At 45.7% G+C, this 20,154-nt stretch overlaps 1 protein-coding gene and 1 pseudogene across 5 annotated transcripts in view; one reads left to right on the forward strand and one right to left on the reverse strand.

The window, feature by feature from the left end:
• The first annotated feature begins 9,856 nt into the window (after window positions 1–9,856).
• LOC120599426 (uncharacterized) lies at window positions 9,857–9,975 on the forward strand (annotated as a pseudogene).
• A 7,641-nt stretch (window positions 9,976–17,616) lies between these two features.
• Window positions 17,617–20,154, reverse strand: part of DET1 (DET1 partner of COP1 E3 ubiquitin ligase) — a 52,052-nt gene continuing 49,514 nt past the window's right edge. For all 5 annotated transcript variants that reach the window (XM_039858309.1, XM_039858308.1, XM_039858311.1 and 2 more), the window contains one exon: window positions 17,617–18,279. In XM_039858309.1, coding sequence (XP_039714243.1) covers window positions 18,090–18,279 — 190 coding nt within the window. In that variant the 3' untranslated portion in view covers window positions 17,617–18,089. The remainder of the gene's footprint in view (window positions 18,280–20,154) is intronic.

The raw sequence follows: 20,154 nt of genomic DNA on the forward strand, positions 1-20,154 counted from the left end.
AGCCCAGGTCCTCGGGCATTAGTGCCCACAGTGGGGGAGACCCTCAGAGTGGGCCTGACTGGGTGCCCAGGAAATGTGAGAAGCTCTTGTCCTCTGGGCCCTTAGCAGGGCTTTCCCTGGCCAACCATTCCTCCTAGCCTACTTACTGGGTGGGGGCGGGGGAGAGGAGAGCGGGGGCTGGGTTGATATCCCAGCTCTGCATCAACCTGAACCTCAGCTACTCCCGCCTCCACAGGGCTGTTATGGGCATTCTCCAAGAAAACTATATATGCACTACTCTGCTGTATACAGCTGGTGCTCATCCAGCACATCTCTCACACTGCTCCCTTCAGCTCCAGTCTATGGTGTCCTGGCTGGGAGAACAGTATGACCGCAGATGCATGCCCATTGTGTGGTTATATTATTATTATTATCGTTATTTATTAGTATTAGCTTTTTTCCTGTTATTTTAATCAGAAAATGTTGATTAAATCACCTGTCCTCCTACACCCTGATATCCAGCCAACTGTAGATTAAGCCAGATTGTTAAAATTTGCAGCCAAAAATTAAGTTAAAAAGCCAAATGACTCAAGAATCTATTCCTCAAGAATCTTTCCCCCTGCCTCCTTCTTCAAAAATCTATTAATATTCAAATACAATATGTCTAAAACTTGGTAACTATCCTAAGTTTCTTAGAAGCTAATTACAGAAAAATTCAGAAAAACTCCATTTTAATGCCACCTGCGCTACCACAGAACAAGGGCACCTGTGTGTGGGCGGGGGCAGGGAGAGAGGGTGAGAGAGAGAGAGGGTAGTGATGAGAAGAGGAACCGAGAAACATTTCCTGCGGAAGATGACGCCGGAGCTCAAAGTAAGAGTAAGCATCGGGAGGCAGATGTGAGGGACAAGGGGCGATGTGGGATCTTTCCAGCAGAGGGGATGGAAGGAGCAGGAGATATGACTCCACTGACATAAGAGAAGGCCATGTGACTACATGGGCAAAGAATGGAGTAATGCAGCCATAAGCCAAGGACCACCTGGAGCCACCAGAAGCTGGTAGAGGAATGAATAATCCCTTTGAGAGTCAGACGGAGAACAGCAGTAATCAGGACTGTTGGGCAGGGCCCACGCAAGAGAGGTTTAAGAGGCAAAAATGCTATTTTAGGGTTGAAGAGGGCCAAGAAGCATAGAAGCTCCTACAGGGCAGAAGGGACAGAGGGACTGTGGGCCTGCAGCAGCCCTGGCTCTTCGCAGGAGTCCTGGGACGGGTGTGCCCAGCCTTTGAGTAACAGACAGGGCTCCTTCTTGGGCTTTGCATCCTAGGCCCTATGAAGGAGGCAGACAAACCTCAGCCATTCCAAGGGCCCCAGTCCAGCCCCTCAGCTGTGCAAGCGGAGCACAAAGCTACTTCCGGGAGAGGACAATCCGAGGACCCGGATAGCACGTCCCTGGGAGCAGGCAAAACACATTTTTTTTGTCCTAGTTGGGACTGGGATAATTGGGGCATTAACGAAAATGCATTTCTCACCATGTTCTGTCTGAATGAAAAGTACTTTGCAGTCATTCGGAGCCCTCGCACCCGCTATAATCAGAGCCACGTCGCTCAGACAGAGGCAAGAAACTGGGTCACCATGTAGGCTCACAGCCTTCCAGAATGTGACAAACAGAGTGCAAGCCCACCTCTCCTGTGCCCCCAGGACATAAGCAGCTCTGTGCTCCCCCTGGGTGAGGGACAGTCCAGGAAGCACGCTGCACTTGGAGCACTAATGGGACCCCACTTCGTGTTCCTATCACTGCCTCGCATCGACTACGTCAGCCCTTTCATTCCCCTCAAACTTCCGTCTCAGGAAGAGTCCATGGCTTTCTGGTCACTTTTCATTGTAAGAATAAGTCCCATGTTGATAGTTGCAACTCTCAGGAATCTAAATGTCCACTCAAATCTGTAACAAAACTTCAGTGTCACTGGAAGTTCAAAGCCTCCTGCTTCTCCATCTGCAGTATTCACCTTCGCTCTTCCAGGGTTGGGATGGGGATGTTGGAACTAGGGGGAAATATGAAGCTTGACCTCTTGTCCGTGGGCTCTCTTGGCCAACACTGGCCATCACACCTCCATTGTGACAGGCAGGCTCTTGCATGGGCCCCTGAGGGGATCACCAGAGACCAGCTCCCACCCAGCCACACAGAGACCTCTGCCCCGGACCTTTCTGTGGTGGACAGAGGAGTGCTGCCCAGACCCCCCTCAAGGAAGGGCCTGTTGCCTAGCTGCAGGAGCGCTGTCAGCCCCAGGCACAGCTACAGAGAGCTGCCTTGTACCAGTCACATCCCTCCAATGGCACGCCCAGTGGCTGCTAGAGGCTTGGATGGGGGCCTGGCCACTTCAACCAATGGGCCAGCTCTGACAGGCACTTTCAGCACCAGCTGAACCCCACGATTGGTTTAGACTACTGGGCCCATACCACTGTTTGCCTTCTCTCTGCCCAACCCTGCCGCCTCCCCTCCCACAGGCATCTGTCCTGGGCCACACCCCAATAAACACCCTGTACAGAGGACTGTCACAGTCTGTTCCCCGGAGAACCCGAACATGACCCCTTCAGCAATAAGCATGTGGACTCTGTGGCTGACCTCTCCCCACACATCCCAATTCCTGGCCCTGTGGCCCATCCCACCCAGCCACCTACTGAGGGGACCCCTGAGCCCCATTAGGTGAGTGGGGTACCAGCGATGTTGGCTCTGCAGTGTCTACTGAGATGCAGGAACCTTGGAGAAGGCCCCGTTTATCCGTGCCCCACCAGAAGCCAGCAGAAGGGCTCACTCTATTGCTGCGCCTCTCTCCATGCCCTGCTCTGCCAGCCTCCCACCTCCAGGGTTCTGCTGGCAGGAAGCAGGCAGCATTCTCTACGTTCAGGTACTGAAGCCTCACCCAGCTCCGCGAGATACCATTGATGTTCTGCTCCCAAGAACTCTGATCAGACTCTGCTTTAGAGGTGGTGTGGAGCAGGCTCACAGGTTCTCTGCAGTTCCGTACACTTCAAGGCTGAGTATGAGACACCTTGCTCCCTGGCCAACAGGTACGCTAACTGCTTATATAATAACATGAAAAAGAAAATACACCCAGAATGTCATTCTAAGCTATAAAGTATAAGACAGATTAGAATGGTTCCAGAAGCAGTATTCTGAAAAGAGGTCACTAAGGAATTCTAGCTTTCCATTTAATTCTGGTCACTTACCCATATACTTCTGGCCCCAAACTTTTAAAAAAGTTATTTTGTTGTCCTATTATTTTGAATGTATTTTTGAGAGCTGCTTTAAATCCTTTATGAAATGAGGCAGGAAACAAACAGAGGGCAGACAAAACAAATAAAATCAGGAGACCCAAATCCAAGGGGATACAGAAGATGCGGAAGAGAGAATCAAGAGTAGGACATGAGAGAGAAAGACTCTTCATTCCAGTTACAGACTCTGGGCCCATCGGCCTAGTTTTACATCCTACTTTCTAGAAGAGGGAGGTTCTCTGATCATTTGGAAATGCTCCCTGGCCATGGAGAGGTGGGAGATCCCACAGCCTTGTCACCTCCTGCTGCCATGGGGATGGAGATTTAGCAAGCACTCAGCTCCCAGAGCTTGGAGGTGCTAGAAGGGCCAGCCAGAAGGGCCTACTGCGCATCTCCGCCCAGTGGTCACTGAGGTTGCTGGGTACACCTAATCCAGCTGTCACCATGCACTCACTCTCCTCTGCAAACAACAGCTGGTCAGGCCTGGGCTCCGCGGCTGCCCATCTGCCACACACTCTCCCTGGCCAGAGATGCAGGTGTCTCTAAGACAGCCCTTATCCCACAGACCATCTCCCCTCATTCTCCCTGGTGTGGATCTGTGGCTCAGATGGGGATTTTCCAACCCACCCACAGGGCCAGTGCTGGCAGTGCGAGTCCCAGATATGCCACGTCCCCTCCTCTCCCCTAAGTCCTTCCCCAGGGCTCCTCGCCAGGCTAAGCCACAGGCTCTGACATTGGATTTGAATTCTGGCACCAGCTTTGCGACTTCTGGAAAGTTACTTAGTCTCTCTGTGCCTGAGTTCCTTTTTCATGCATAAGACAGACAACAATATAGGCACTTCAAAGACCTGAGAGGAGTCAATTAGTTAAAATACATAAACAATTTTACAGTGTCTGGCTCAAGTGCCCAAGAAATATAAGCTCTTTTTAGTTCCCTTTCATTCCTCTGACCCTCCAGAAGGCAACCTGGGCAGCAGACCTCTCCTTTAACTCGAGCAGGGCCTTTCACTCCGTCTGTCTGCAGTCTGATAAGGAGACCAAGAAGCACCTTTATGAATGTCCTGAAACCTATGAATGGACCTTAAGAATCTGGTGGAAAAAGCAAAGGCCTGCAGACTAACACAGGCCCTGTCAGTGACTCCCTTATTCTTGTTCTCTTAGTTGGTTTCCTATTCCATAAAATGGAAATCATTTTGCCTAATCCTCACTACTCCAGCAGTAGAATCTCAAAAATAACTGTATTTATAAAATAGCTGTATTTAGAAAATGTAGTTTTGATACTAAAGTATTAGTATTTAGGGGTCACTGCCCTACAGAGGATGCTCCCACACCATGCCTCTGGCACAGCTGGCTCCCGGCATGGGGGGCTGCTTGGCAGAGCCTCAGCTGTGATGCTCCTGTAGCAGGAGCTGTTCTTTACTCCCTGTTCAAACTCATAAAATGTAGAATCCCACAAACCCAGAAAGAGGTTCGAATGCTGGGAGATCAAACAAATGACGAGGTCACTCACTGGGGATGAAAAGTAGAACTGTCAGGGTGAGGCCGCTAACGTCACTGTAAGGGTGAAGAGGCCTTGAACTGGAAACTGTTGGGAGCCTCTGAATTAAGTGTCCTCTAACACCCTTTCAAGTTCGGCCTCAAAGGGGTGATGGTGCAATGTTAGACGGCCCTCAGTTCTGTGACATTTGCAGCATCAAGTGGCCCGAGTTCAGCCAAACTTGGTACTTTCTAGAGAAAGTATGGAGAGGACACAATCTTCCACAGCCTTCCTCTGCACTGCCACCCAAGCGAGGCTTCCTGTGGTTGTGTGGCTCATACAATATGAAACACACACCTAGAAGGTGTCTGCAGGCTGAGACAAGCTGGCCTTTGCCCACACAGTGGGAGAACTGAGAGGTGGTAGCTTCCTATTTTCACTTCATCAATAAAAAGCAGCTGGAAAGGAAGCCAGAACCAAGGGTCATCACTTCCCCTGCTCTCTCCAGAAATGGGAAAAGCTATTCCTTTCTTGCCATGGGTAGACTGACTTGTAAATGCCAAGTTAACTCTTCAGACACTCACTCACACCCACCCAAACCCAGGGAGAAGCTGCCTAGCCAGGCACTTGACCAGAGCTTTCTACCTTGTGTATTGACCACTAGCGACATGTCAGTTGAGGGCCATATGTGCAGTCTCTTATTTCTTCCTTACAACTACTCTCAGAAGGCAGTATTACTATGCCTATTCATAGACGAAGAAAAAAGGCTCCGAGAGGCGACACAATAGGGTCAGAGACTGAGATGGTATGGAGTCAGAATTCTAGAGACCCAATTCTTAGCTGCTCACTAGACGCCCTGCCTCAGTGAGAGGTTAATGAATTCTGCCCCGCCCACCCTCTTCCCGCCTTGCCCTCTGCTTCACTCAGGCATCTGGTGCCTTGAACCCTCCACCTCGGGCTTGTGTGGGGCTCCCCGCCTCCTTCATCTTATGGCCCAGCCCTAAAGGCAGCATGTGCTGACAATACCAGTTCGAGCATCAGAATCAGAGAGAACTGAATTGCAATCTTGACTTTCCAATCCACTGTGTGGTTATTTAGGGCAAATTAGTCTCTGGGCCTTGATGTGCTCATCTGAAGGCAGAAATGTTATTATCCTTCTCACGGAGCTGCGGTTTAGACTGGCAGAAATACATAACAACCCCTCGGCTAAGGGCCCAGGGAACCAGGTACTGAGGTGCCTGAGGGTTCTCCACAGAAGCTTTGGAAGCAGACCACTTGGGCTCACATCCCAGCTCTTCCATTCAGTAACCCAGGGCCCGTAGCTGCTGATCCAGAAATGTCTCCTACCCCCACTTCCCGGTCTTTGTTATGATGTGCTATTATGACGTGCCTATCATAATAGTTTCAGGAGGTTGTGAGGAATTTCGGGAGTTGTATTTTCTCCTCAAAGCAAACACTCCCCTGGGTGACCCTGGCCCCTCTCCAGCTCCTCAATCCTGATCTCCGGCTGGAGCTCCAGCCCTCCAGGCTCGGTACCCACCTCTCCTGTGGATGCCCTCACCAGACGTCTCATGAGCACTACCAACCAACCGTGCCTGGCACCTTCCCTTCCACATCAGCCTCTTCCCAGTATTGCTTGGGTACCACTTTCCCCACTTGTCTCATCCTTAACTGTCCTTCCCTCATGCCCCATGTACGAGTGCTCACCTCCTCTCCATCCCTCCCGTCCATCCCCTCGCCTCCATCTCCTGGCCACTGCCAGGCCACCAGCACTCCTGACCATCCCCCATGGGCCACAGGGCACGGAGGCCTGATCAGATGTGGTATGGCCTATTACCTAGGCTGGGATGGGCCACAGACAATGGTGCTCACAGTGCTAAGAGCACCATCTGAGAGGCTGCAGGTTGGAAAGAAGCTGAGTTTTGAACCAGCCCTGTCATCCAACAATAGCTGTAACTTACTGAGCACTGACTGCCAGCACCAGGCCAAGTCCCCACTTACAGTAGAATCCAGCTGCCAGTTCTGAGAAGCTGGTCCAGGTGGGAGAAGGCGGGGAAAAATGGGGGCAGAGGAGGCGGTGAGAGCGCAGGCAGGATGCAGAGAGCAGGAAGCCCGACCTGGAGCCCTGTCCACACCTAAGGAGCAGGCCTGCTCCCTGCCTGGGGCGTGGAGGGAGGAGCTCTAAGTGCTCCCCACGGGTATTTCTACACACAGACGGTTCACTTCTTGCGTCACCACAACAGCCTTTTTGCGAGCCCCTCCCTGCTTCCTGACTGTCCACGCCACATCGAATCCGTTCTGGAGCCAGCCTGACCTGAAAACACAAATCTGACAAGCGGCTTCTCTTCTCGGATGAAACTCCTCAGAGGTTCCCTCAATGCAAACTGTCAGCAGGCCGCCCCCTGGAGCTCTCAGCCCCAGGCAGCTGAGGTCCTGCATGCCAAACTCTGAGCCTCCACACCTCTGGATGGAGGCCCCTTCCCTTCCCTTCCCTTTCCCATTCCTCTCCACTCGTATCGCCAGGTAAACGCCTCTCATCGTTCTTCAGAATCCCACTCAGGTGACATCTCTGCCCGAAGCCTTCCATGAACCTACCAGTCTAGATCAGGTGCCCGGGGTCTCTGCACCCTTGGCCCCTTGCACACCATCTATCACCTGCTCTCAGCGAACCCCTCAGCCTGTTTCCTTAGCTGCCTCTGCACCTGATCCATAACTCAGGACTGCGAAGACACACCTACTGGTCCTTTCAATAGCTCAGGCTCTGATTCTCAGAAGCAGCTCAAGAACTATTTGTGGAATAGAATGAATGAGTAAATACAAGGGATCTCTTGCAGACACAGCCTCACTTACTTATCACCGCGGCTGTAGAAGGGGCCACATACATCAGACATGCCCCTGGATGAACGGAGTGGGGTTATACAAGCCAGAGGCACACGCACCCAATCCAAAGGGACCCCAATGTGAGACTGTGGGCCTCCTGACAGCAACACAGAAAAGCAGGATTTTTTACAGATCTTCAACACTATGAGAACACCATGTATGCCAAACACAGCATGTCACTGAGCAGCACCTCATCTCAAAATGTCCAGTTTGCAGCCCCTGCAGAAGCAGCATTTGAAATGAATCGGAGTCTGTATGTAGTCTGGTCCCTGAGCATCCCTCTGCCAGAGCCCTTGAGGAATGGCAAGTTCAGAGTCAGGGTGGTGGCTGCTGCTGCTTTCTTCCTTCCCTCTTTCTTTTCCCAAAGCCCCTGGAAACCCAGACCAGTTAGCAAGCCACTTGAGATGAGGCTTTCCTTTCCCTTTGCCCAAGACAGGGTGTTCACAGGGCCCCCCACACACACCCTCATTCTGAAAGGTAGCCTCTACCTACTGTGGGGTGAGATCATTCTCTCTTCCCGAAAGGCTGTTGAGTGTACCTAACAATCCCAGAGGACTATTCTAGACCATGTTGCTCTGTCTGTGTTATAGATGGTGACATTCTTTTTGTCTGCTTTAATCATAAACTTGAAGGAGAGGGGTAGGGTAGGTAGTTCAAGAGTCAAAAGGTTTTAGAACCATATCCGGCTTTGCAGGAGTAACAGGTTCAGAACCCTCATCTTCTCTGAAGAATCAGCCCTAGGCCCAGGGTCGCACCGCCACCCCCACCCCTCCCCGGCTATGACAGCAGGTGGACCAAGCACTCCCCTTGTCTGGAGAGAAGCAATCAGATGTGGGCGCTGCATGTTGCTAGGAAGCAACTGGCAACAGCTGGCTAAGAAATAAGTCATGTCCTTGGGAAAGCATGCTCACGGTGGCTAATTAAATGCTGCCACAGCACCTCTTCCTTCAGGGAGCTAGAGAAATGTGCCGAATTAATGCAGGCAGGAGCAGGCAGGGAGCAATGGGTTCACAAACCTGCTAAGGCCCCTCCTGACTGTGCAAGGGAAAGGCTCAGGGGGCAGGAATGAAACTGCTAAGCCCCCAGGAGGCCGGTAAAGTAAAGAAAACCCTGGCCTCAGACTACTCAGACTACTCCTCTCAACTAGTCCACAGAGTGTCTTCCTAATACCACTTCTGCTACTACAGGTGAATTCATTGGTTAAACACTTTTTAAAAACCTCTTTAAAGCCCGCTTCTGGGTATATATCCAAAAGAATTGAAAGAAGGATCTCGAAGAGATATTTGCACAGTCATGTTCATAGACACACTATTCACAACAACCAAGAGGTGGAAACAACCCAAGTGACCATCAACCAATGAACCGATAAACAAAATGTGGTCTATACGACAATGAAATATCATTCAACCTTAAAAAGGAAGGAAATTATGACACACGCTACATCACGGATGAACCTTGAGGACATTATGCTAAGTGAAATAAAAGAAACACAAGACAAATATTTTACGATTCCACTTTATGAGGTAATTAAAGTAGTCAAATTCATAGAAGCAGAAAATAGAATGGTGGTTACCAGGGGCTTGGCTAGGGGGCAAATGGGGAATTGTTTAATGGGCATAAAGTTTCAGTTCTGCAACATGAGACTGGTTGCATAACGATGTGAATATACTTAACGCTACTGAACCGTATACTTAGAAATAGTTAAGATGGTAAATATAATGTTATCACAATTACAAATAAAAAACTCACTAAAAAAATTTTAAGCAATACACGTTCACAGTAAAAGAATTACAAAGAGAAAGAGAATAAACTAAAAAGTAAATGTTCATGTTCCCTCACTCCTGGGTCCATTCTCCAAAGGTAATCGTCATCAACAGCAGCTTCTGTATGCTTTCAAAGTGCTCTATGCCTCTACAAGTGTATACGTATTTACATCCATACTGGCTTCAATTTCAGTACAGACTGCAATCTTTTTTAACAAAATATAGCACTACGCTAAACGCAGTTGTTCAAGTACTATGTCTCACAGAGCTTTCCAAATCAATATGTACACATCTGCCTCGTTATTTTTAACAGCTGTTATCAGATTCCATTAATGGCCATTTCATAATTTGTCTGTCCTCTATTGTACTTTCCACTTTTTCATAATGAAAAAGTTGCAATGAAATAGACTTGTGCATATGCTTTGCTCACATATGCAAATGCTTTGCCCTGATACATAGAATTTAACTGAGTTAAAAGATATGCAGTCTACGGCCATCCCACTCTGAACAAGCCCGATCCTGTCTGATCTCAGAAGCTAAGCAGGGTCGGGCCTGATTAGTACTTGGATGGGAGACCACCTAGGAAGACCAGGTGCTATAGGCATGAAAAATAAAAAATAAGAGATTGTAAGCTGACAAAGGTCCTTGCAATCTGTGAGGTCAACCAAGGGTTGCCTAACCTTTAAAAAAAAAGATATGCACATTAAGGCATTCTCTTTGGCTTTCAAGAATGTGAATCAACTTACTCTCCCACTAACAGTGGATGAGAGCACCCTACATTCTTGACAATACTGGGTTATCAAACAATTTCAACCTTTGCTAATCTGATGGATGAAAATATAAGCATTTTTTCATATAGTTGTTGACCATGTATATTTATGTATTTTTCCTGTGAATTTCCTGCTAACAATATCCTTTGCCAATTTTTTTCTTTGGGATTGTTCATGTTTTTATTATTTTCTAAAACATTTTATTCTAAAGAAATCTATCTACCCTTTGATAAATGTGTTGTCATTTGTCATCCGATTTTGTTTTGATATTTTTTTGCTATGCGTAAGTTTTCATTTTATGTGTTCAATTTTCTGGGATTTTTTTCCCGTCCTTGAAGGGACTTACTGCAAAATTATAAACAGAAATCTAGACGACAGTAAACCTTGGCAATTATGATTCATCTTTCTGTGACCTTGGCACTTGCTGCCTGCCACTCCCTGAATCCTCTCTTCATGAACCCACAGAAATGTTCCCGAGTCCTACTCCAGCTTTCCCCATTCTGCCTTTTTAGGAAACTCTACATTTCTCTAACACAACACTTTTCAGCCTTCTAAATCTCATTGCCTTATTTGATAACCAGGAGAATCTACTGTTCCTCTAAGATTTTGAGGGCATGTGTCTCAATTATTAAACCCTGTTCCTCTGAATATCCTCATCAGACAGGATTTTTTTTCAAACTCTCCAGTATGTAATGTGAAAACAACGCATTTCTCTCATTTTCTCAATAAAAATGATACCAACTTGTTTTTTTAAAGGAAATCTCCCTCAAGATTCTAACGTGCCTAGTACCTCAATCTTATCCCTAACCTACTGTGAATTAAGAAGCATTTTTTTATAATCTTTATTTTTAAAAACACTTAACCAGAATGACATTTAAATTTTTAAAAAAATAACTGCCTTGGGAAAACAATCTGGAGGCAGTTTATTTTGAGTAACACATCTCTCCTACCCCCCACCCCCGCCCTGTAAGGGCTGACATCAAACCTCATAATACCCAACAAAAACTTTTAAAGACTAGGGTGAAGAGAATGAGTTTTAAATTACCTTTCTTTTGCTTCTTTGTTCCCTCGTTCAAATATTTTATTCCCTCTTTTTTTCCTTTTAGTAGAAAGAACTCTATTCTTTCAACAATTAATTAAAGCTAAAAGACAGTCTCTTCTTCTAATCCTGGAAAGTTAATTACTAATCTTGGAAGAGAAACAGTAGTTGGAGACCAGATTTCTGGCCTCAGAGAAGCACATGGGACTGAGAAGAGCTGCCTGACTGTGCAGCACGGGGCCTGGGAACCCACTTCTGCTGTAAGACGTAACATGTGCCACCACCACGCAGCAGTTTCAGACAGTTCTCCTGGGATGCTGTAAATTCTCCCCGCAGGAAACAGGCCTTCATCATGAAAGAGTTAATGAAACATTACATGGAGAAGCAGTGGGCTCCCACAAAAAAGCAGCCACCACTCAGCTCTTTCTTCCTGACTCCACACTCAGAGACTGGATAACCAATAGCTTGACAGTAGGGTGGGTGAGCCAAAAAGAGGGCAAATACGAAATCAGAGTATAACCTTTTTGAAGACATCTTAAGCAGCATGTACATTTAATATATGTAGAATTACAACATGTATTACTCAACAGGAATGATAACAATATGAAGAGCATGCTCGATTTGCACACACAAGCGATGATAGCTGCCTGGCTGACACTGATAAGACGCCAGTTTTAGATACGCTGCAATTTTGAAAAACGCATCTCAGAAATGATAAACTGATATAAATACCTTCCTATATAAGATGCTGAGCACAGCTTCCGGTCCATCGCCAGCTTTTAATGAATGTTCATAGTCAACAACAACAACAAACTCTCAGCAAAAAAAAGCTCATTCCATCCAGTGTGTTTGTCTGCAAAGAGGGTTAGGAAAATGTTGGTCTTCTCAGACCTGGCTGCACCAGGGACAGAGGCTTTAGCAGCAGAATGGTACCACCACAGATGCCACCAGTCTCTGGTGGGTGAGCACGGGCTGATCCTGGAGCAGGGGCAAGCTCATAGTGCTTGGTCATCAGGGAATGAAGAGGCACTACGAAGGTTGGGTGCAATCTCTGTGACACTAAAGAGACAGGTGAGCCACCCACACAAGCCAAAAGATCTAGAGAGAAGGTAACTAGCATTTATTATTTACTGTATTAAAAACTGTACTTAACACTCAGTTGGTGCTCATATTAATCCTGCAAAGTAGAAGTTATCCCTATTTTATAGAGGAGAAACTGAGTCTCAGTAAAGTTCTTGTTATCAAGCTCAGGGGAGCCGAGCTAGTAGGTGACAGTGCCAGGGTTTGCAGAAGGCCTCACTTGCGAGCCTGAGCTGTTCCCACAATTCTATCAGAACACCATGGGTAAAAAATCTGAGTCGTACTCCGTACCTCTCTGCCTCCTACGTTATCTCTGCCTCTGGAAATCAAATGTTGTATGATGGAGACTTTATAGATTTTTTTAAAAAATGACAGAGGATTGTAGCTATAAAGGATATACACTGAGCAGATTAATGTTGTAAACAAAACTGCCCCCTGGAACATCAAAATCACTTAATATGCTCAACTGCTTTTGAAGCACGCGTCGCAGAGAACCGTTACACTGATTACCAATAATTATAATCTACTCATTAAGGAAAGTCCCACGGGGCTTCTACAAAGGAACACTCATAGCTGAGATGGGAGCGACTCTGTGTACTTGAAAATAATGAAGCTACCATTCTTTTAAAAATTATCTAATTTAGATTTTCCACTGTTTTATACCGGTTCTCTGCAAGGACTATGAAAGGGGTTTTGCTAAATTTGAATGGAATCTTTCTCTCAAAGGTCCAGAGAAGCTTCAGCTGGATCATTGACACGTCAGTTCCCTGAAGAGCAGGGATGAGTGGAGAGAGGTTCTGGGAAGAATACAGATCTGAAATATATATATATCCCCCAAAGTCTCTGCTTTTCTTAAGCATTCTGGTTCCGAAGAACTTGTTTCTCCAAAGATTCTTGAGATTCATTGGACATTGTGGAGACAAGACACTAGATTTCTGAGAGCACCTTTATACCCTTTGGAAACAAATCCGATCTAAACAAACATTTAGGGGTTGAGAACTTACTATGGGTCAAGTGCTCAATAGGCTGAATGCTTTATCTCTCATTTTAGTTAAGTCCTTTTAGTTACAAGAAACTGCCAGGCCAGCTCAGGAGACTGCAGAGGGAGTATAGGAGAGCCAAAAATCATACAAAAATCCAAGAATAGGAATCTTACAAAAATCTTACAAAAATCCAAGAACAGGAACCAAATAGGTACCAAGCCAACAGGAATTTCATGACCGTCCACAGGAGACCTGCCTTTCCCTCTGTACCTATTAATTTGCTTTGAACTGCAATAAACAGAAAACCCAATTCAAAATGGCTTAAATAGTAAGGAAATGTATTGTCTCACAGAAACAGGAAATCCAAATGTAAGGTGGGTTTCAAGGTTATATGATCTAGTCGGCTACCTATGTCATCTATAATCCAGGTTCTTTTCTATTCATTCTGCCACCCAGGTCAGCTTCATCCTAAGGCTGATTCTCCCTGAGTATGAAATGTGGGCTATAAGTTTCCTCACCGACATTGTCAAAAGAGAAATGTTCCCCCAAAAAGTTCCAGAAAGCTTTACCTCATGGTAGTGCTGACCCGAACTAGGTCACACGATTCCTAAACGAACCCCTTATTCTAACTAGTTTTGGCCTAGTGCTACTTCTGGTCATTAGCAAGGAGTGCAGGACTATCACGATTGGTTTAGACTGCTGAGGACAAACCCTGGAGGGAAGTCAGATATGTGGGTGGTGGAGGGGAAGAAGGGGGATGGGAAAAAGAGAAAGTGAGAATAATTCCTAAATTTTGGCTCAAGTTAATGGGTAGATACCGAAACCATGTGGGAAATCTTTGAGGAAAAGCAGGGTGGAGGTGGGGGTGGGCATCAGGAGCATCATGTTAAACATGCTGGTTTTGAAATGACTATTAGAATCCAAATCAAGGTGCCAAGTAATCCACGAGCTATGTGGATTCGGAGCTCAAGGAAAGGGTCGGAGCCGGAGTTATAACTTTGAGAGTAATCAGCATATAACTAGATTTTAAAGCTATGGGAACAGATGAAATCGATTAAAGAAAAGACATGTAGAGAAAAAGAGGTGAGAATCCAAGGCAAAGGGCTGGGGCACTCCAACATCTGCAGGTAAAGCAGAGGAGAAGCCAGGAAAGGGACCGAGGCGCAACAATCGGTAAAGCAGGAAGAAAACCAGAAACACGCACTGTCCTAGAAATCAAGAGAAGCAAGTGTTTCTTGATAGAGAGAAATCGATTATGTCCTATGTTGGGAGACTGAATGAGAAAGGGACAAGAGGCGAGCACTGTAGTGGCAATGTGGAATCACTGGTAACCTGGACAACTGCAGCTTCAGCAGAGTAGTGGGGAGAGAAATCTACCTGGAGTGGGTTGACGAAAAATGGAATGTGGGGATGCGAAAACATTTAATTTAGACAACTCTTGTGAGAATTTTGTCTGGGAAGGGTAGCAGAGAAACGAGCAGTAACTAAAGGGGATTTCGGGGCCAACGCAGGAGTTTTTAATCAAAGAAGAAGATCCTAGAGCATATCTATAAGCTAATGGGAATGACTTAACAAGAGACAGTAGATGCAGGAGAAATAACTGCAGAGCAAAGACCTTGAGAAGTCAAAAGGAGATGGGACTCAGCACACAGGTGGAGGGGCTGGCTAAGAAACAGGGATATTTCAGGAGCAAAGGCAGAGAATGAGCACAGATGCATGTCACGTGGTTGATATGGTAAAGAAAAGGAAATGCTCACCTGATTGTTTCTATTTCTGCCATGAAGTAGGTGGCAAGGGTGTTTGGTGAGAAATGGGAAGAGGGTTTTCAAAAGAGGTGAAGGTGTAAAACAGCGATTTCAGGGGGCAGGAAAGTAAACAGACAAGGAAAGTACATGCAGATTCTTAGTAGTCTTACGTACCCACTTTAGGCTTGCGGTCATGAATTTAAGAACAGACACGGTTTTTCTGCAGTAATTGTCAACTCTTCAGACACAGACATGCACAGAGTTGAGGTTTTTCTAAATTACCATAGAGGAGCAGCAAGGAAGTTTACAGGTAACTGCAAGGGCGTGATTACAGACTGTACAACGTAGGCTGAATAAGGAAAGGGGAGAGGACCAGAGGGGAAGTAACAGCTAGTGAAGACACCAGTGTCCCAGTGACAGCGAGGTGTCTGCCAAAACCCATTTCCGCTTCTTGCAAATACAAGAGTACCTGGCACCTGGCTGGCCAATCACTTACATTTCCCGGGCTCTCTCGCTTATTACATGTGGCCATGTGTTTAAGATCTTTCCAATGCGAGTGGCAGCGACGTGTGCCCTAATGGATAGGTGCCTTAAGATTAGGCAGGGCCTCCTCTACACCATTTCACTCTCTCCCCAGCTCAATCCCGGACAATGTCACAGGGGGCCAAGATGAAAGGGCCTTGGGTCCCTGAATGGCTGCGTGTGGCAGAACCACTCATTGACTATGAACATCTGCTATGTGCTGTTACTTGAGAGAGAAAAAACAACTATGTTGTTTAACCCACGGCATTGTGGGGTGCTTTAGTTACAGCAGTTTCTCACCCTAACTAATCCCGGTTGGTCAAGGGATTGGAGGCTTCCATGAGGTCAAAGATCAACTGTGGAGGTAGAAAAGTAAGGTGAAAGGCTACAAGGGGTGGTCGGATAGGGCTGTATGAAATTGGGACTTCAGAGGTGGTAGTTAGAGGTGACAAAAAGATCTAAATAAAATATGACCAAGGAACTGTGTAACTAGGGTGGAGGGAGGTGCAAATTAACCCTCAGAACGGTTAGGAAATCAGCCCATGGTTCCACAGCTAATGAGCAAAGGGCCAGGATTCACACTGAAGCCCACGTGACTTCACACTCTATGCGCTTCCCACTCTGCCAAGCCCTTAGGTACAATCAAGCAAACCCAGTACAGAGAAAAAGGTGCAGGTAAAGTGCTTCCACAAAGAAAAGTCAGTTCGGCCCCACAAACATGTGACAGCTTTGGGATCCCGATTTTGTCACGACCTACAAACAATCTGGAATGCCTCAGTGTTTCACCCACCCCAATGCCCAGTGATGTTGTCCAAGCCCTCCCATTCTCTTCTGGATTACCACCATTGGCTCACCTGGCCTCCCTACCTCTAGGCTCCACTCGCTCCAAGCCATCTTTCAGACTGCGGAAAGTTACCTCTGTGAAATTCATACTATGTCTTCCATAAAACCCTAGCACCGTGCACAAGACTTCTCTACATAACCAATCACATTTCTCCAGGCCCCCTACACGGCTGGTGCTGTAGCCATGTTCGATTATTTGCCATTTCACAACTTGACAGACCTTTTCATGCTTCTATGCCTTTGAACATGCTGGATCTCTTCTTGAAATGTCCTCTGCCCTGATTCACACAACACGCTCCCATTTATCTAGTTCCACTGTCCCTTCCCCAGCATGGCTTTCCTTCTCCAGCTCTCCTTCATCTCCCTCCACTGTTCCCAGATACATGGTATTAAAGCTTTTACTGTTTTGCATTATAATACTCTTTATTTGCCTATTTCTCTCCTCATCCTTAACGTTTTGACACAGCATCTACCTGACTCATAGCAGGTAGTGCCTGAATCTCGTGAATGCTAAATGAGAACGAATTTAGCTGTTCAATATAGAAAATGATGAGATTCGCTGAATCGTTTTTGGTGGGGCTTCGCATCTCATATCATACTTCTTATGTTCCCAAGGGAAGTCAACTGGATATAGGAGGATCCAGGATCCAGCCATCCACATCCACGGCTCTTTTCACAGCCTGTTCTGAAACCCAACATTTCAAAGCTGCCTTCAACGTCAGATGTTACTACAGAAGCTTACTACATAAATGGTGGGTACATTATGAAGATGAAACATAACAGACTGACAAGCTCTCTGGAGAAGACTAGCTGAGAATGTGACAGAAGGATGCTGGCTGGGGGCTGGCAGGTGTTTGTAGGATAGCTGTGATGGCTCAACCATCCAGGAACAACCAGTCTAATGTCTTTAGAGACACCTGGAGCTTGCCTGCTCCCCCTACCCAAATTGCAGTACGTGCTAAACAGTGTTTGTTTCTGCTAGGGCCACCTGCATGACACAGATGGGACAGATGGGAGCATGCTTCCACATGAGAACATGCAATTATGCCCAGTTCCTCCAGCGGTAACAATTACCAGGAGAAAACCCAAGGGAGGAAACAATCCTGGCCGATAACTGTCTTCCATGCTGACACACACCACTTAGTTCTCCCAAGAGCAGCTGCTAAATCCATGGCCTCTAGTCTCTTTCACAGTCCTTCCTGGAACCCACATATTCGAAAAGCAGTTGGTGAGATCAAAACATAAGGCAGTCATCAAACAGGATATATTTAAGTAAGAAAATACCAAGGCTTTATTTTGTTTTTTTTAAAAAGACAGCCCTGCTTGTTGGCTAAGTAGAAAGGAAGTATACAGTTCTCATGAGTAAACAAGATTTTCCTGTTTCAGGCTGTATACCATAATGCCAAAGAAGTGATGTGAAGGGGATAAAGGTGTAATGCTGTCGTCTTCATAGCAATAAAAATGCAAAATAAAATAAAAATTAAATGGACTTAATTAATGCTGGGCACCAGCATGGGGAAAAGGCGAGAGGACTTTAATCAATCAGTAGTTTTTCTGTAGACAATAAAAAATTCCATCAGGCTCGCCACCCTCACTCCTTCCCCCAGCTCTCCCCGTCTGAGGTATACCAGTCTAGAACCAACAAAGCTGGCAGTCAAGAGCTTTTGCTTTAGAGTCCATGAGAAAAGGAGGGGGAAAGCCTTGGAAGACCAGAAAACTTGGCTCTGGTGAGGACCCTATGTGCAGCAGTGTCGCATGTGGAAGTTGACTACATACTCGGCATTAGTCCTCTGCACAGAAATAGCAAAGGGCTCGAAAGGGTGAAAAGTAAAGGCAACAAGGCGTCGCACTGTGTGGTTGATGGGGCGGCCCAGTAAGCCTGCCTGGATCTCAAACTTGAGCAGACCAGAGTCCCGGGCATAGAACCTAAACAGAACGAGAGAGAGAGAGAGGACAGTATAGACAGTCACCACCATCTTGAAATACACACAGCAGGGGAATGGGACAACTCGTTATTCTATCTTATGAAATCCCCTCTTATATCTTTCTATCAGCCCCAGGCTGTCAGAACTGTGAAATCGCCTTCATCTTATCAGCCAGTTTTATGGGCAGGGTGATTAAGAACTTCACTATGTTGTCTTGAATCACTGGGTCTTTTCTCTATTACAGGATAGCCCTTAGTTACAGCCTTAATTAAAGCCTCCCCTTTCTAGAAGCCACCTACCCCAAAACTGTCTAGGCCAGGTCTAAAAATGAAATGTAAGCCACGTATATAATTTAAAATTTTCGGGTAGCTAGCCATGTTTAAAAAAACATTTTTAGGGTGTAACTAATTTTAATAATGCATTTTATTTAATCCAATGTCAGTGTCCAAAATATTATCATTTCCATCTATAGTCAATATAAAAATGAGATCGTTCACATTCTTTTTTCGGTGCCAAGCCCTTGAACTTCGATGTGTATCTGACACCTGAGCACATCTCAACTTGAACTAGTCATATTTTAAGTGCTCAACAGCCACATGTGGCTAGTGGCTACTACATAGGATGGTGCAGATCTAGGCCCATTTTTGAGTTTTTTCATTTTTAAGAATTCTTTTTAGAAGGTTCTTTTCATACACAAAAACAAAATACTAAGTAGTTTTTCATTCTTAATCCAATATAGTAAGACTAAAGATGCTTCCATCCACCCCAGTACTTAAATACCTTTTCCCACATGCAAAATAGGTACCCTGTGGTTCTGAGAACACAGAAGATCAGCAGGGTTAGGGATGAATTGGGGAAGTCCTACAAAATGAAGAGCCTGAATTAAACAGCTTGATAATTTCCCTTTCGGAAAGCAAACATAAAAGTAGACAAAAAGATATTCATACCCTTTGACTCAATAATCCCATTTCCAAGAATTTACATCCTCAGAATTTAATTTAAATGAAGTAAAAAGTAACATGAATAAAGATGGCTACTACAGCACTAGCTCTAATGGAAAAAAGCAGAAAGAGAATAAATGCCCAGTAATAACAGAACCGTTAAACAAAGTATATAGTACATCTACTTGATGGAATAATATGCCCTCATTAGGACTGTAACTGTGAGGAATGTGTAACATGGAAAATGTTTATAAAATAAAAGCAGACCACAAAGTATCATGCTAACCACAACTATAACTGTGTAATGTAAACGTGCATACTGACAAAGACTAGAACAGAATACACAACAGAGGTGTTACAGTAATGGCACTACTCTATCATCCTTATATTTCTCATTTTAAATCAAAAATAAGAATCACAGGAAAAACCCCTTTAGCTAGGGACTGTGGTATTTCCAGATGTGTTAATTGGGTTAATCTTTTCAAATGAGAAAGGCAAGGAAATCAGAGAGGAGAGAAATGTATTTCGAGCTGCCTGACAATATCGAATGAGGCCCATTATATGCCGTTATGTGTGGAAAACACATTTACTTTACTCATACAGTCCCCAACACACAAGGGGCTTATAATTTAAAGTGAGCTGTTTGAGCCTCTAAATATAACTATTGGTGTACAGGAAGTATGGCGGAATGAGAAAGACAATACACACTACTCCAGGGATGCAACGAGTGGAATCTAGGCCGTGGGGAACACTGCAGGGCTAACCACCTGGTGTCTTCAACATTTCATTGCAAGGAAAATAAGAGGGAAACAATCTAGAGACTAAAAAGGACTTGAGGAAATAGTGACCAAATGCAACATAGGAACCTCGTTTAGATCCCAATTTGAAACAAACTACAAAAAGAATATTTATAAGACAAAAGAAAAATGTAAAAG

This window comes from Pteropus medius, unplaced genomic scaffold (genome assembly GCF_902729225.1).
Source record: "Pteropus medius unplaced genomic scaffold, Ma_sr-lr_union100, whole genome shotgun sequence".
Classification (NCBI taxonomy): domain Eukaryota; kingdom Metazoa; phylum Chordata; class Mammalia; order Chiroptera; family Pteropodidae; genus Pteropus; species Pteropus medius.